Source organism: Anser brachyrhynchus (genome assembly GCF_964034855.1).
Source record: "Anser brachyrhynchus genome assembly, chromosome: Z".
Classification (NCBI taxonomy): Eukaryota; Metazoa; Chordata; class Aves; order Anseriformes; family Anatidae; genus Anser; species Anser brachyrhynchus.
The window spans coordinates 30,265,706-30,283,928 of NC_137697.1; the positions used below are offsets into that span (position 1 = coordinate 30,265,706).

General features: G+C 38.8%; 1 protein-coding gene across 6 annotated transcripts in view; it reads left to right on the top strand.

Moving 5' to 3' along the window:
• Positions 1-18,223, top strand: part of CCDC171 (coiled-coil domain containing 171) — a 171,735-nt gene that overhangs the window by 26,797 nt on the left and 126,715 nt on the right. For all 6 annotated transcript variants that reach the window (XM_080573871.1, XM_080573875.1, XM_080573873.1 and 3 more), the window contains exons 7-8: positions 8,234-8,326; positions 9,646-9,806. In XM_080573871.1, the coding sequence (XP_080429997.1) occupies positions 8,234-8,326; positions 9,646-9,806 (254 nt within the window). The remainder of the gene's footprint in view (positions 1-8,233; positions 8,327-9,645; positions 9,807-18,223) is intronic.

Consider the following 18,223-nt stretch of genomic DNA (forward strand, 5'->3'; position numbering starts at 1 on the left):
TATTTTTGTTTATTTCTAATGGGAAAATGGGCTCGTGAGATGTTCTTATTTCAATATCCATGCAGAGTACCTCGTTTTAATGGGCATTAAGTTTAAAATGTGTACTTAAGTTTTTCATGATGATAGTAAACATCTTAAGGTGATTTGTGTAGTGAGTAGGATAATTCTAATTAAAAGGCAGCCCTTTAATTTTATGCCATACACTACTTCTTGATATGCTGTCAGGATGATTTTATGGAGTTCACAAAGCTGTTCGTTTACTACCCTCTGCTGGATGTGAGGGAGAAGTCCATGAAAAAATACAGGTTACAGTAATGAATAGAAATGGTAAATTTAGAATCTTTCTTCTTGTACTTTGACACTCGTGGAGATGATAAATTCTAATGCATTAGATTATAAAGAAAGAAAGGAGGAAAAAAAGTCTTGCCTGCCACTCCACCCCAGTCTCTCCCCGCCCCGCTTTTATTATTTTTGAAATGTTATTCGGGTTTTATATTTGTTATTATTCTGAACATGGTCTAAAGGAGTACATTTCTAGTTTCTGGAGTGCATCTCTAGTTTCTGGAATTAGACTATTAATTCTTGGCAATTCTACAGAAGCTTTCCTTTATTCTGCTGCAAGATAGCTGTTGGTACCATGTCTAACCTGCTAGTTTTATAGCTTGCAGCAGTACCGAATGTGGTGCCCACTGCATGGGCTTGGAGCCCTTCTGAGCACATACTGTACCAGAAAAAATTGAAGTGGAAACCCTGTCAGTGTTCTTCATCTTTAGCCAAGGATACAGCAGTCAAACAAATTCTTGATATATTTGTGTTGAACTCATCTAGATTCTACAAGTTACAAATATAAGTATTCTGGAAGCAGAGTCTTTTATTTTAGCCCTTTGCTCCAGTGCTCTGGAAAGATGATTTCTTGGGAAATATAAAGAAATTTGTATTTATAAACAGTGTTTCTTGTGATGTGTTTAACTGCCAAAAAGCTGGGAGGGAAAGCTGTTTGACGAACAGTGAGGAGAGGAGAATCTGGATTTTTATCATGAGAAACAGAATTATTAGTTCATAAATTTCAATCTCTTTGTCTTGTTCACAGAAATGCAGTGATTTTCTATTGTTTGTTTTGTGTTTGGGCTTGCCAACTTTTAGTAAGATGAAGCTCAGGGTCTCTCAAGGTTTTAAAGCGTTCCTCATGAGTCCTGAAATATGTCCTATAACTTGGTGCATTTTATTTTGGAGATTTTGAATATGTTGCCATTTAAAGATGAGTCCCTTAGCTTTCCTGATACCTTTCCCATCCCCCTTCTTTAAGTATATTGACCTTTTCATGTCCTGCTAAATGTGTCATCTTGCAATAACTTGGTAATGCTGCTGTGGTGGGAAGATGACTGCAAAGAAAACTTGTTGGAGTGATGGTCCACCTCTGTATTTACAGAAGGTGTAGGTACATGTAGTCATTCAGGGTTGTAGGTGTACTAAATTTCTTACTGTATCCAAGTCAGAGAATCAAGAAATTGAGGTCCCAGCTAAAATCAAAGTAGAGTGGAGAAAAAAAACCGAACAACACACACACCACCAACAACAAAACAGAAACCAACCAACCAAAAAAAGAAAAAAAGACCTGCTTTTTAATTTTATGTGTTACTAGTAAATTCACTGTGAATTACAGTGTAAGGTAAGTTAGATAAGTCTCACAGGAAAAACTTGAAAAAGCCCCAAAGAGTGTGATAGAGAACACATTCCTCACTAGTTAACAGTGTCACTGCTTGAAATTTAAACTCCTTTTTGTCTTCTATGCCTACACGCTTCTTGATGGCTTTTTCATGTGTCCATAATGCACAACTCCTATCTTGGAATTCTAGCTACTGTGACTGTCATGTATTCTCTCTAAGAGCTGCAGTTTTCATAATGATACCTCTGTGGTGGCTCTGAAGTTTAGGCTTCTTCAGTGACAGGCTCACTGATGTAATGGAATTAATCTCTGAGAGGATATTCCCCTTTATCATCTCATACCTCATTGTATTACTCAAGTTGAGGTTGAAGGCTGTTCACTCTTAATTTGCTGTCAGACCAAAACTGAATACTGTCTTCTGTAGACCTTAACAGGAGCTAGTAATAAGTCACATGTAAATCTTGTCTGTGTGCATATATAAAGTAACAGTGTCAGTTAATGTGCTCTTACAGGGTTTATGGGTTATGGAGCGTGGAACCAGAAGGGGCATCCTTTTCCCCTCAAGGTACGGTAGAAAGGGAGACCAGTTCATATGGGTTTGTCAGCTGCAAATCAGTTGCAGAATAGAATGAACTTGGGCTTTAATCAAAGGCAACGAAACTGTATCATTTTAACAGTCCTAGTTTTTACTTTTTTTTTTTTTTCTTAAAGCCAAGTATATGGGTGATCTTGGAGATCCCATGCCAATGTAGTTGTTGATCCAGTGTTACACAGGTCAAATATGGCTCTTCTGTCAATGACATGTTATTCTAGACTTCATATATAGGAGATGTTCAGTGAGGATTGGCTGCACTCCCTAACACTGAAAGAACGCTTGTAGTTAAGTACTTTTATAGTTACTAAAAAGTTGTTTATTATCTGGACAGGAGATGGCTCCACCTTACCATGATCAAGAAGCACCAGCCTTTCTAACACTAGGTGGAAATGGTCAGCACATTTCCCAAAGATGTGCTTAGACCTGACCTCCTGATTTGAGTTAGGATTCATAGGGAAATGCTTTTAAGTTGGAAGAAATTAAGATCTTAATCTGAATATGGAAGCACACAAATAGAGTGTGTGGATGATGATCCTGATTTGAAACGTGTATATTCACTGAAAACTGTATCTTGGCTGAGCATTGCGTGTAGGGGCTGGATCTCAGCCGTGGGATGTGTAAGTATCCTGACAGCTTGCTAGTAAAAATGAAACTGAAAAATCTTGCGGAAGTGATCTAAGTAGAAGCAGAGAAGATAAAAATTATTTCTGTTACTGTATCTAAACTTAGTAACTGTTGTAAATATACTTTTATATTTTTGTTTTCTTTGTTGTACTTTTCTCTGATAACAGATATTTTGATGTAAATGTAAGTATTAAAGGATTCTATTTTCATGGCTGTGGCATTGTACAAGTGTAAGATATTGAATTATTCTTTCAGTATGCACTACCCCAGTATTCACAAATATTGCAGCACTTAAAAGAAGGGTGAGAGGCTGAGAAAAGTGGAAGCCACACAGGCCAGCGTGGAAAATGGTACTGCAAACTGTTAGCATGTGCAAAATGTCTCCTAGAAACCACATTAGCATTGGCATGCAACAGGCGAGTGGAAAATGTGGCTGAACCTTAAGGGATTAAAGGAAGTAGTCTAACCATAAAGCATAGTTGTGCCCATGAATTGTAAGGCTTGCATTGAAGTTTCTGTAGTAATTTTTATTTGCCATCTCTCAAAAGACACAATTTTGTCTGTGCTGTTGTGGAAACAGATATGAGATACTTTGTCCTTTAAATTAAGACCTAATTTGGCTCAGTTAGAATATCTGAGGAAACTTTGAAGATTCCACAAGTTTCTGTATAGTACCTTACTTAGGATAAGTACCTTACTTAAGATAAGCTTGTCTTCAGATATCCTGCAGGTGCACATGGAAGTCACAGATGAGCTCTTCAACTACTGCATCTTACTGGATAACCAATTTTATATCGATGTTGGATATGCAAACACCTTGTAACCACTGGAGAACACGCTTCTTTGGATCCATCCTTGAGATACACCTCCCTGGTTGGCTTGGACCTGAAAAAAGGCATTCCAAGCTAAAATAGAAAGTATTCCCACTTGATTCCCAACTGAGAGACTGTGGTCTGTATGTCTGAGACCTGCAGGTTGTTTTCAAGCATATTCTTCTTTGTATGCAGGCATTGTGTAAAATTTTTGGATATATGGTTCTGCAAGGAGAGTGATTCTCATCTTCTGTGAGATTCAAAGAGGTTTGGCAAATGTGATTCTCGTACCAGCAGATTATTTTTTTTTCCTGTTTGTTACCTTTCTGTTTGTCAGAAAGGAAAGTGGAACTCCTCATCCCACTTCTCCTTCTGGAATTGTTCATATGGGTTACAGGTTAGACTCATCCCTGACATCTCTTTCTTTCCCTCATGGAGTGCATAATGCATCATTCTCTCTGGCAGAGCATGCAGCTTCTCAGTGTGGAGAGAAGTGTTTATAAGGATCAGTAGAGCCTGTTTGAAACTTTACTAGCAAAATAGACAGTATTTATATATGGTGGTTTTTTTTTGTTGTTTGTTTGTTTTTGGCGGTTCTGTTGTTCCCAAATAGATCTTCAGTCTCAGTTTGGAATCCAGGTACATTTTCTCTGTCTGATGTGCACTTAGATAAACAGCAATTCCCAAATTCTTTTCTGTATAGCAGTCTAAGCAAATGTGAACTTCTCTGTATTTGATAAGTCTTTCAGTTGTTTAGCAAGGTGTATGTGCTAATTACTGGAAATACATCTCTTGCAGTTTCTGTTTTCCCACAAATTTTCCATTTAATTGTCTGGCATATGACTGCTTAAACTTGCTAAATGTATGGTGAACCAGAAGCTGTAGCAGTCAAGTCACAGAACTCTGGAAAAAGAATAGTCATTGCTGTACCAGACATTGTTGTACAGACAACATCTACATTATTTCCCCAATTTACATGTGTAACTTTTCTACAAGCTCTTTTAAATATGTGAATCTATTCTGGATAAGAGAGCTGCTTATACTGGTAAACTAAGGCTGAGTTTTACCAGAATAATCTTTCAAGGCGTATAAGAAGAATATACTTCAATCATCATCTTTGGTTTCTATCTATCCAAGAAAGTAGTGGCAGTTCTTGTCTGGTCCCTGACAGTGGCTTGATTGAAAATACATTTCAGTCCTCTCCCTAGGTCCGTGTTTTTTGAAGCTTCAGTGAACTCATTTAAGCAAGATTGTAAAAATCAAAGTGGTAACAAACTACTGGTATGACTCAAGACTTTGAAGAATCATACTCTAGAAGGTGAAGTTCAAAAATTAGGACAAGAATTGAGATTCCTAACCTTGCAAAGAAACTCCTATTTTGAACAATTCATTTGCTCAGGTCTTCATATGGGGAGATTATCTGTAAGATTCTATTAATTTCCCACCTATTTTTGATTTCTATTATCTAATATAATATTCCTGTATTCTCTGTCTTGAGTATCTTTTGAATGGTTTCCATTGGATACATGCCAGGTGCATCTAGGTCGTCTTTGGTTGGTGTCTAGGATTCATACCTCTACAGCCTAGACATACTGTCTTTTGTTCCAAGCTCTAATTATTTCTTTTATTAGAAGCCTGTTTTATATTTTATTAGAAGCCTATTTCTCATGTTTCAGAGATTATAAAGAATTTCTGTAGATGGAACACTAGTTTTCCCAGTACTTCCCTTTTTAGGCTTGCTAGTTATACAAGTTAATTCTTCAGTAACTGTGATGCTTCAAGCAAATGAACCATCTGCAAATACATCTTTTTAAATGGATTTGCCCTTAATTCAGAGAGTAAAAGAGTGATGTGTTGGCAGTTCTTAAGGTGTCTGATTGCTCCTGCCTCTCTTTCTTCGTTGTTTCACAATTTTTAGGACTAAAGTTCTGTATTTCTGACAGTTTAAGTTTCCTTTGGACCATTACTTTTCCCTTTGTCCATCATGTCGGCTTAAAGAAGTGTGCTCTAGTATTAAAGAACTATACCAAGAACTGATACATATGTGATCTGTTTTGGAGATGAGGGTTGCTCCAGTTTTGCATTCTTGGCAGATGCCCTCAATCAAGCTGTTATTTGTTCTCTCCGCTTCCACTTTTCTTCTCAGGACTGATGAAATCTCATTGTTCTAGGGGGCCTCCATTTGTGAAAGTCAGTTAACCCTTGTGATGGTGACCTGCAACAAGCAGAAAGCTCTTTTGTTTCAGATGAGGAGAGGCCGAGAGGAAGGAACAGAGCAGAGTTTTCAGTTGGACTGATGCTCAGAAAACAAAACAGGATTCTGTAGTCCAATGCAGTACAGAACATGTGAATTACTAAGTTATGCCTAAAAACTTGCAGAGTCACTTTTTTCACTTTTTCTATTTCAGTGTTTGATATATAAATAGACACTTGAGCAAGCTGACCAAAGATGGAAGAACATTTTTGCCCTTGAGTGTATGTCATGAAATGTTCCCAGTGAAGTTTTTAGTTCTTCATTTTTTTAAATAATTTTATTTCTCACAGTAAATGTTGTGATAAGTACCTTCCTTGCTCTTCCCTATGCTCTTCTAATCAAAGACTGACTTTCTGAGAGTTACTACAGAAGAAATGAAATCCACCTCACTTATATATATTGTTTACTGACTACTTTTACTAGGGTGGCAGTATTCTTTTGTAAAACCATCCTGTTGACAGATGTTATCTATTGGAGAATGCTAAGGAGGTCCTTCCAAACTGATCCAAGAGGTAGTTTGCTAATTCTGCGTTAAGGCTAAAGGGGAATAAGAGCTGATGTGTGGAAGGAATGAGGTTGTTAAGAGTCTAAACCAAGCTGTTTCTGAGAATAGTCTTAGAAAAACAGAAGTACAGGGGGAGTATTTGTGCAGGATTTGTGGACTTATTTATTTATTTAATTATTATGGTAAGCAGATAAAATTCCTGAGAAGAGAAAAAGTTTAAGTCTTCTGACAGATCTTATTGTGGAGTAGGTTTGGTAAGCTCTGTGCTGTTGCTGCTTTTCTTTTTAATAGGCCTTCTATGGACATCAGTTTTAAAAATCTTTCCTTTTTGTGTGTGTGTGTATGTGATTATACAAACGAAGTTTCAATTTATTGCCAAGAACTTTTGTTTTAACATCTGTTAATGTTTGTCTTCTCTTAAATGTTTGGAATCAAGATGCAGTATCACATGCTTATTACTTTATTTTACATTTCCAAAATCAGTAACTTTGATTGTATTTATGTAACCTGAAATGTGCTCATGTTAAATGACTTCTTGATATTAATTCCTTTTTCTTGGTCTTCCTAATTTAACTTGAAACCAAGAGACAATTTGGGATATATTTTTCTTTTCAATTCAGTCATCCATCACAGTGAAAAGATTTTATTGATAGAAAACAATGTAGTTAAATTTACATGCAAGTTCCTATTGTATCAGATCTTTGGTTACTGCTTTTGATAAAAGTATTTTTCCAGATGAAACTCTGTTCAGGCCTTTATCTGGATGTATGTGTCTGGTGATCACTTTTGTGTTTAATGTAACTTGGAAGATTTTTCTTCAGCTTGAAACACTTGACAGAAAAAAAGCAACAAAACCAACAAAAAGTAAGAAAATAAACCACCGTTTGAACTTTTTGTGGCCAATCCAAATTTCACAGTAGATTTTTAGCATAGTTATTTGCATTCTTCTGCTTTTCTCAATTTTGAAAGAATGGACATCAAAGATTCACAAGTCTAATTCAGACATGTTGCTTAAACTATGCATACATCTGTGTGTTCTTTTGTGTAATGACATGTGCTAACTGACTAAATTAGGATATTTGGTAAAAGATCATACACATAATGTCTGCTAGACGAAAACATAGAATAGTTATAGGTCAAGGAACACTACAACAAAGAATACTAAGTTCTTTGAAGCATTACAGACTTTGGAATTTTCGATGCAGAGAAACTGATGGGTCTAGAGCTGCAAAGCCCTATTTTTGGCACCTTAATTGGAAATTACGTGCCAAAACTAATATGTGCTTAAGGAATTCTCTATATTCTTGATGCTTTGTCTGGCTTAATACTGAAATTGCAGGTACTCTATTGATGAATACTCATTGTATTTTGAAACATATAGGATGGGGTTATGTTGCCTCAGGTGACAACCTTGGTGAACAAGCAGATAGCAAGGTAACAAGTAGAATATTTAAGTTTAATGTTTTTACTTTCTCATTTCAGCCACAGTTTTCTTCATTCTGAAACAATGCAGCAATAACATAATGTTACGTTAATTTTTTTAACTACATAGAAAATATTTTTTACATGCCTAAAATAGTAAATTATTATCTGGATATGTATTTCTTGGTGCATCACAGTTCTTACATCATTTCTTGATATATCACAGTTCCAAGTACAAGTAGTTCAGATCTACCAGGTTGGTATATGGAGTCCTAATATACTGAATAAACAGAATAATCTTTGTGTTCTATTTACTATCTGTCTGGACTTAAATTTCTTCAAAATGTATTTCTAGGCAGCTACAGTGAGAATAAAGAAATTGGAAGAAAACACCGAAGCAGAGAGAGCAGCGCATTTGGAATCCAAGTTCAATTCAGAAATCATCCAGGTAAGCTGTTTGTTAAATACTTTGTGGAAGCGTACAGTAAAAGAGTTGATGAAGATGTAAAGATACAATCTTCCAAAAATGGTAAGACCACTTACTTTATTCAATGAGAACACTGAATATTTTTTTTTGTATTGTGTTGAAACTGTAATAACTAATACATAAACGGAAGAATAGAAGCATACCTATTTTTGAGGGACCATTATTTTTTTATATTAACAATTTAGTTACATTTTTAAGTTTGAGAGAGTAATTTCTCCTAGCATTTAAACAGTGTGGGAAAAGGAAATATTTCACTGGAGTTAAACACCATAATACTAGTTAAATGTCCTGTCTTTTGGATGGATGCTTACTACAACACCCAGTGGATACATCTAACTTCTTTAGGAATGGGATAATCAATGCACCCTGAAAGTGCTGTTCCAAATACCATTTTTCAGAGTAGATTTCAGCTTCAAATAAAATTACAGTATCAGCAATTACCAGGAAAGGTTAATTGTATAAGAAAAAGTAGCATATATATACTTGAATATTAAATCTTTAAATCATACGGGGTTTGACCAAATAAGGCAATTATGGCTTATTTTAAAAAGCAAACAAGAAAAATTTAAGTAGCAGTTCCTTAGTAATCTTACATTATCACACCCTTTACAATGTTTTTAAAAAAAACTCCAAAACCCACTTCTTAAAAAAAAATCTTAAAAACTTAAAAAAAGAAAAAATTGGTATTTTATTTTTTTATTTTCTGAGTAACAAAAATAAGTATTGCCATTCCTGAGAGAGTTATTTTCCTAGTCTCATGATCTGCTCTGTCAACAGGCACTTTTTTTTTTTTTTTTTAAAGTGACAATTAATGTACTAAAAAGGAGATATTCAATTTTATTCATTTCCTCTCCTTACTTTACCATATTCAAAGGAACTGGGAGGGCAACATTCCTTAAAGTTAGGGACTTCTCTTTTATGTGTTAGTGACTGGTTAGGTTTTCTTCCACGTTCATGTATGTGGACTTTACAAGTGTGTTTTGTGCTGAGCAGAAGTGTAGCCTTTGCTGTTAATCCCCCACTTTCATGCATCTAACTTAAAAAACAGAATTTCCCTGAAAACCTTACCTAAAGCGTAAAAGACAAAAAATTTTGACGCTACTGAAGGACTGTAAAAGGCACTTTTCCTCAGCTTATGTATTTGTTTCTGTTTGAACTGTATATATTCATACGCTTTTGCATATTTTCAGTGCTTTTTCTATAAGTGCATTAATATAGAATTAATAGAATATAATTGTCCTTAGAACATTGCTTTCATTGTTTTTTTTATCACTTTGTAGCTAAGAATTCGAGACCTTGAAGGAGCTTTGCAGGTGGAAAAAGTCAGTCAAGCAGAAACTCTTTCGGATTTAGAAATGATCAGGAAGCAGTTCAAAGAGGTAGAAAATGCATATGAGAAAGAAAAAGAGAATGCCCAAGAGAACTTGGAAAAACTCAATATGTAAGTTATCTTCTAAATTTACTGCAAAATGGCAGTAGGCAGCTTGAGTAGCACTTACAGTTTACATTCTCTATAGTTTTCTGTCAGTAAAAAACAAACCCATCCTATGCGCTTTGCCAAACCAAGGCTGAGTACCTGGCATTCTGTTAATAAGGGGTTCATACTACGAGCATACGTATCGTGGGAAGGCGGAGAAAATCTGGAGAAAGTCTGTTATGCAGATTATTTGTCAAAGCAAAATACTGAAAATGGTAGTTATAATAGGGTTCTGTCTCCCGTAGTGTGTGGGAGAGGTGTAGGAAAACATACATGACAGGCTTTTAGCAGATTTTTTTCACTATACACTTAAATTATTATGAAAATTATTCACCTCGTGGAGCTAGACGGATCTTTAAGATTTCTGTCTTGAAGTTGTTTGTTTATAGTGAGTAGTCTTCATTTACAGCTTTTGAATTCAGGTTGAAAGTTTTGACTTAGTAAGAAGATGACAGGAAAAGGTGTGCAGTGTGTGAGAGTAGACAATCATAGAATCATAGAATATCCCAAGTTGGAAGGGGCCCATAACGGTCATTGAGTCCAACTCCTGGCTCCACACAGGTCTACCCAAAAATTCAGACCATGTGACTAAGTGCACAGTCCAAATGCTTCTTAAACTCTGATAGGCTTGGTGCCGTGACTGTGTCCCTGGGGAGCCTGTTCCAGTGTGCAACCACCCTCTCAGTGAAGAACCTTTTGCTGATACGCAGCCTGAACCTCCCCTATTACAGCTTGACATCATTCCCACGGGTCCTATTGACGGTCACTAAAGAGAATAGATCAGCGCCTGCCCCTCCACTCCCCCTCGTGAGGAAGCTGTAGACTGCGATGAGGTGTCCCTGCAGTTTCCTCTTTTCCAGGCTGAACAGGCCCAGTGACCTCAGCCGCTCCTCTTATGTCTTCCCCTCTAGGCCCTTCACCATCTTTGTAGCTCTCCTCTGGACACTCTCCAATAGTTTAACATCCTTTTTGTACTGTGGTGCCCAGAATGGCACACAGTGCTTGAGGTGAGGCTGCACCAGTGTAGAGTAGAGCAGGACAATCACTTCCCTTGACTGACTAGCAATGCCATGCTTGATGCATCCCAGGATGTGACTGGCCCTCCTGGCTGCCAGGGCACACTGCTGGCTCATACTCAGCTTGCTATCAACCAAAACCCCCAGATCCCTCCCTGCGAAGCTGCTCTCCAGCGTTTTACCACCCAGTCTGTACGTATAGCCAGGGTTGCCCTGTCCCTGGTGCAGGACCCAGCACTTGCTTTTGTTAAACTTCATGTGGTTGGTGATCGCCCAGCTCTCCAATCTGCCCAGATCTCTCTGCAAGGCCTTTCCGCCCTCAGCCGAGTCTACAACTCCTCCAAGTTTGGTGTCGTCGGCAAATTTGCTCTGAACACCTTCTATTCCTACATCCAAATTGTTTATAAAAACATTGAAGAGAACTGGCCCTAAAATGGAGCCTTGAGGGACCCCACTAGTGACAGTCTGCCAGCCTGATGCAGTCCCATTTACCACAACCCTTTGAGCCCTGCCCGTCAGCCAATTGCTCACCCATCATAAGATGTTTTTGTTTAGCTGTATGCTGGACATTTTGTCCACTAGGATCCTATGGGAAACCGTGTCAAAAGCCTTACTGACGTCAGCTGGTTTCCCTTGATCGACTAGATGGGTGATCTTATCATAAAAGGAAATCAAGTTAGTCAAACAGGACCTACCCCTTGTGAACCCATGTTGGCTGGGACCAGTGATTGCATTGTCCCCCAGGTGCACTTCAATAACTTCAAGGACAATCTTCTCCATAATTTTACCAGGCGCTGATGTGAGACTGACAGGCCAGTAGGTGCCAGGCTCTTCTTTCTTGCGCTTCTTGAAAATTGGTACAACATTTGCCAGCTTCCAGTCTACTGGGACCTCTCTGGATTCCCAAGACCATTGAAAAATAATTGAGAGAGGTCCCGTGATGGCGTCAGCCAGCTCTCTAAGCATGCTGGGATGAATCTCACCTGGACCCATGGACTTGTATGGATCCAGGTGGAGCAGCAGATCCCGCACACGTTCAGGGTCGGTTTGGAGTTTATCATTCCCACCGTCATGGTCCTCCTGCTCAGGGCACCCTGGATCCCGAAGCCCATCATCAGCATTGAAGATGGAGGCAAAGAAGGCATTAAATGTCTCTGCTTTGCCTATGTCATTGTCCGTGAGGTGACCTTCCCCCATCAAGTAGCGGACCTATGTTTTCTTTGGTCCTCCTTTTTCTATTCACATATTAAAAAAAAAACACAACTTTTTATTGTCTCCCACAGACCTGGCCAGCTTCAACTCTAATTGGGCTTTGGCCACATGAATTTTCTCCATACAAATGTGAACAGCATCCCTGTATTCCTTCCACGTTGCCTCACCCTGCTTCCAGCAGCCATACACTTTCTGCCTAAGCCCCAGAAGAAGATCCCTGGTCAGCCAGGCCGGCATTCTGCCCCAACTGCTTGACTTCTGATATTTTGGAATTGCCTGATCCTGTGCTTTTTGGAGGCAGTGCTTAAAGACTGACCAGCACTGATGGATGCCAATGCCTTCAAAAGCAGTTTCCCAGGGGATCTTGCTGACTAGTTTCCTGAGCAGCCTGAAGTCCGCATTCCCCATATCCAGGGCTGGAGTTTTGGTGGCAGTTTCCTCCTGTCACCAAAAATTTTAAACTCAACCGCTTCATGGTCACTATGACCAAGACAGCCGCCAATTGCCACGTCCCCCACAAGACCCTCTCTGTTCTCCAGCACCTTTCCTAGTTGGCTCCCTTAGCACCTGCACAAAGAAGTTATCATCTAGGTGCTTTAGGAACCTCCTGGACCTGCTCATGTTGGCCGTGTGGTGATCCCAGTTGACGTCTGGCAAGTTGAAGTCCCCCATTAGGACAAGGGGAGTTGATCTTGAGGTATTTCTTAGTTCCTCAAAGAATCATCGGTGTTGTCATCCTGGGTAGATGGTCTGTAATAGACTCCCACAACGACTTCCCCTTTATTTGTTCATCCCTGAATCCTTACCTAGAGGCTCTCAACTTTGCTATTGCCAACTGCACGCTCCACACAGTCCAGCCTCTCCTTCACATACATCGCCACCACCCCACCTCACCTGCCCTGCTTGCCCCTCCTGAGGAACCTGTAACCATCTTTTGAGGCACACCAGTCACAGGACTCATCCCACCAGGTTTTGCTTATGCCGAGGATGTTGTAGCTCTGGGACTGGGCCAAGACTTGTAGCTCATCCAGTTTATTCTTCATACTGCGTGAGTTTGCATAGAAGCATTTCAAATGCGCCTCATTGTACGCAGCACCTCGTGGAGCAGACTGAAGGACATCACTAGCACACAGTTCCTCTGATTCTGGCATGCTTATCACCAGCGGGCCTGATTTTATCCCTTTCCCCCTTCAACTCTAGTTTAAAGCCCTATCGATCAGCCCCGCTAACTCCTGGGCAAAAATCCTTTTTCCCCTCTGAGAGAGGCGCATACCATCTGGTGCCAGCAGGCCTGGTGTCACGTAGACCTTCCCATGATCAACAAACGCAAAGTTCTGCCAGTTGCACCAGTTTCAAAGCCACGTATTAATGAGATGAATCTGCTTGTCAACACTGATCCCTCCTATCGGAAGGACAGAGGCAAACACAACCTGTGCCCCTGATCCTTTAACCAGTCGCTCCAAAGCCCTAAAGTCCCTTTTGATTGCTTTTGGACTTCCCTTGCTGCTTCGTCATTACCAGCCTGAAAAAATTACCTGGAATGACAAAAATTAAAGCCTGACAAAATTACCTTGAATTCTTATCCCACTTAGCATAATCTGTTTTGTCTGGTAACAGGTGGTTTTTGGAAGAATGGCTTTGTTACGTTCCCCAGGCAGATAGGAGGATTCATAGTACTGTATTGTCTTCTTTGGCTGAATCAAGTATATATTGGTGTAAGAAACTGTCAACCAAAAGAATGGTGTTGGAAGGCAGATAACTAAGCCAAATGTTAAGTGAAGAACAGTAATAGGTGAAGTTTAGGGAAGGAAGAGCTTTAAGAGGACTTAAAGTTGGTGGTGCACAGTGAGAGTGTGGAAGGAGATTCAAGCTACTAGAATGAGTTGGAGAAAGGCAGAAGTGGAACTTCCTTCAGTCTAGGATTATATGGGTATGTACACACAGGTATTTATGTTGACTTAAACAATAGCAAAGAACAGAAGAAACCGGATTTTGTACAGGTAAGGAATTTTGTGGACCTTTGAGCACTGAATTCATCCTTACTATATACATGGTTACAGAGCTGTTTTTAGTAACATTTGAAACATCTGCTGTGTTATTATTCATAAAAATAAGGACAAAATAAGTCTGAATGTGAGATAATGCATTTAGGTAAACCAGAGCCATATTAAAAAAAAATAAATCCTTTTTTTTTCCCTAAGAAAATGAAATAATTTTCATATAAAAAAAGTTGTGACAATATGTGAAATACATTGTGATTCTTCATGAAGATTGCAGTCTTAACAGCTGGGAAGCTGACTGAATATATTTTGAGACTCTCTGTGGTCCTAAAAGAACATCCTGCCTGGTGATTCTTGCTTTGAACATGAATCTGTGTTAGCAACATAAATGGCTTTAAACTAAAACTAAGTTATTTGCGTTTCCTTGAAGTAGAGAGAGCCTGTATCAGTGAAATGACTTCTTTTTTTTTTTTTTTTTAAATTTAAAAAGTTCCTTTGTGCTCAGAACAGCCTTGTTTGAAGATTGTTGGATCACTGGCTTTACATAAAAAGCAATTTGCATTTCGTGTGTTCTTCATGTATGTAACTTCTTATTCTTACACAGAATATGGTTCATTTTTTATCTTCTGGTAGGTTGCCATATTCAGGTGGTCCAGAAAATATCAATAATTCATGTTTTCACAGATGAATTCACAGATAATATCTTTTCTTCCCCACTCATTCTTGGACTGTTTCTTCAGTCCTTCAGAGGTCCAATATTCCAAGGTCAGATTTTCCAAGGTCCATATTTGTATTTAAAGCTAGAGCAGACAAAGTCAGCATCCTCAAATGAAACAGATGAATTTGGGGTGTTTCTTGGCTGATGTCAATGAAGCTGGAGTAGTTTTCAGCCTAGAAAAGCTTTTCCAGTCTTGTCAACATGGTATGACTTTCTGTAATCAATCAGGGAACCGTTAGTCTTCCAACACTCTCTAGGTACCATTTACTCCTTCCGTCTAGAAACTTCTGGAACTATTCTCTTTTTTTCCTGTGTAAGCTCAAAAAGTTGCCCTTGAATTGTATGAGCAGCTCATACATGCATAAGGCATTGGCTTTGTGTGTTAATTGGATATCAGTATAAACTTTGTCTAATATCCAGACAGTACTTTCGCTACTTTCAATTATTTGTTGATTCAAGCAATTATTTCTAGCAGCTTCTGTCTACTGAGAAAATTTTCCATGATTTTAGACAATGCAAACCTTTCTGTGGAAGCCAACATAGTTTAACACGTGGTGGTTGTGTCAACAGAGCTTAAAGAACAGCCATCCACCTGATGGTCTCAAGTAGACCATCAGTATACTCGTATGCTTTAGATACTTGCATGCAGTGGGCATGTACTGCCTCTTTTGTCTCCTGCCTTTTTTATGTTTTGAGGTAAACAAGTATCAGTTAAACTGATGAGTATCAGTGATTTCTTTCACTGGATCCCATCATTGGGACTTTCGATCTACTTACCTTTGAGGGTTGTGGTCCTTGGACTAATGACAATGGCAGGAGCTTGACATTTTTATTTTAAGCCATAGTTTGGCATCCTAATAGATTTTCCCTTTTTCTGGAGGAGTCCCACAAGATTGTGTTTAAGTCTTATACCTTGGAAGGTGTTGGGGACTTTTCATTTATTGTGATAGAACACGTGAAATTTTTTTAGCTGGACTTGATGTGGAATAAATTATACTAAAGTTGGAAGCTATCTAAAGCTGTGAGAAATTATTTTCTCAGAAAAAGATGGTTGTAGTAACTGATACCAAGCAAACAGACTTTTCTGGGTTGCATAATTTATTAATTAGCTCTGAACCCAGTAGAACTATGTAAATTGGAAGCAACAAGGGATCTGGCTCTCTGTGTGAATTTACTTTTCTTGAAGAGTGAGGTCATGACATAGAATAAATTGGAACTTCTCTTACTGTGTTTCTGAAAGTTATGAGAGTAGGAGTGACTTTGGAGGACTGAAATAGACAAATTCTTTCTTTAAGGATAAGAAGTAAACATCTACAGCTAAAAGAAAAAAAATCAGCCCGGCTGAAGCGGAAGCACATAGGTATTAGGAGGACTTATAAAGTATTCGTTTAGCTAAAATATATGTTATATCTTTATATAAGAGATAAGTCTATAGGACATATGTAAGAAATAAGTCAAAGCCAGGAAGTGACAATATTTATTCAAAACTTTAAAATTTGGAAGAATTTAGAGCCTTTTGGATTACTTAAAATTCTAATGAGACAGAAGTGTTGGTAGAAAAGGAAGAGAGAGACCTCGTTGTTGCCGCTGTTAAGTTATGTCATAGAATAATTCAGATTGGAAGGCATCATAGAAGATCTTTAGTTCAACCTTGATCTCAAATCAGGATCAGCTATGAGATCAGGTTGTTAAGGGCTTCAACCAGTAGAGTCTTGAACACCTCCAAGAATAGAGATTGCACAAGCTTTCTGGGAGTCTGCTCCGCTTCTTGACTGCCATTATGGTAGAAAAAAGTTTCTCCTAGTGTCTCCTTTGAACCTTTTCTGATTCAGTTTGTGACTGCTGTCTCTTGTCCTCCAGCCATACATTACAGCGATGAGACTGTAATGTCTCAGTCTTCTTGATAACCTAAAGATATTGTGGGGGTCTGCTATGCACCCTGAAGTCATCTTTTCTCCAGGATGAATATATCAAGTTCCCTCAGTTCTTACATGGCTTGTACTCTAGCCCTTGATCATTCTGGTGGCATTCATCGGACCTCATTCTAGTTTATTAACTTTTTTTCTTGTGCTGTTATTAGTTCTCTACTAAAATGCTATGCTGCTGATTTCTGGCTGGCTTGCTGTCTGCCAGGTCTTTTCGGTCAGAGCTGCTCCCCAGCCACATCGCTTCAGGGGGGCTCTTCCTTCCCAAACTCTGAACTTCCACGTGCCACTGTTGAATTTCAGAAGCCTCATGTTGGTGCGTTCCTCCTGCCCATATAGGTTCTTCCCAGTGTATCAGTTTTGTTGTGTTGTAACCTCCCCCCGGCCCAGTTCAGTGTTACCTGCAAAATTGATGAAATGGCACTCTTGGTCTAATCCACGTGATTGATAAAGATGTTAAACAGATTGTAGTATACACTCCTACAGTATCCAACAGTAGTTACCAGCCACTACCATCTGAGATTTACTATCTAACCTTTTTTATTATTTTTTTAATCTATGTGGTAGTCTGTGTATCTAGACTGTGAAGTCCTAATTTGGCTATAAAAGTACTATGAGGCAGTGTCAAAAGCTTTGCTAGAGTTTAGTTAAACATCATCCACTATTCTCCTTTTGTCAACAACTCCATTTGTTCTATCATGGAATGTAACTGGGCTGGTCAGACATGACTTAACCATGGTAAATCCTCAGTGACTGATTCCCGGTCATCTTTTTCTCTTTCATGAGCCCAGAAATTTGTTCCAGGAGGACTTGGTCTGTGATCTTCCTTATACATGTGAGGCTAACTGGTCTGTAGTTCCATGGCTGGTTCTTTTACACTTATCTGAGTAGAGGTGTGATATTTGCCTTTCTCCAGTTGCCAGTGACCTCCCTGATCTCTATGACCTTTCAAAGGTAATGGTGAGAAGCCTAAGTATGACACTGGCCAACTCTGTCAGCGCATCTGAATGTAGATGTGCTGATGTCTTCAATTTCTGTGTGTTCAGTTCTCACAAGTAATCCCTGACTCAATCCTCATCTGTTGCCAGCAGTTGTTTGAACCTTGTGGACAAGCATGTTTTCTTTCCTACCATAATACAGTGGTATAAATCTCTTCTTGTCCTTGTCATCCTCTACAAACATAAGTTCCAAGTGAGCTTTGTCTCTTTAGACACCTTGCATGCATGCCTAGGCAATCTTTCTAAATTCCTCCTTGTATTCCTATTCCTGCTTCTGTCTCCTGCATGTTGTTTGGCCTTGCAGCTCTCATGAGCTGCCTGCTTAGCCATGCCATGGTCTGTTTGTTTGTATGTTTGTTTTCATGAGTACCAGGAAGGACAGTTCTAGTAGAAGTTGTTTTAAAGCTTTGGATGAATCTACTGGTGGAAAAATCTAAAGTCAGGCCATTCTGAGTAGCATATAGTCAGGTATGTGGAATCATTGGAAGTGACGTTTGTACATGAAAAAAAAC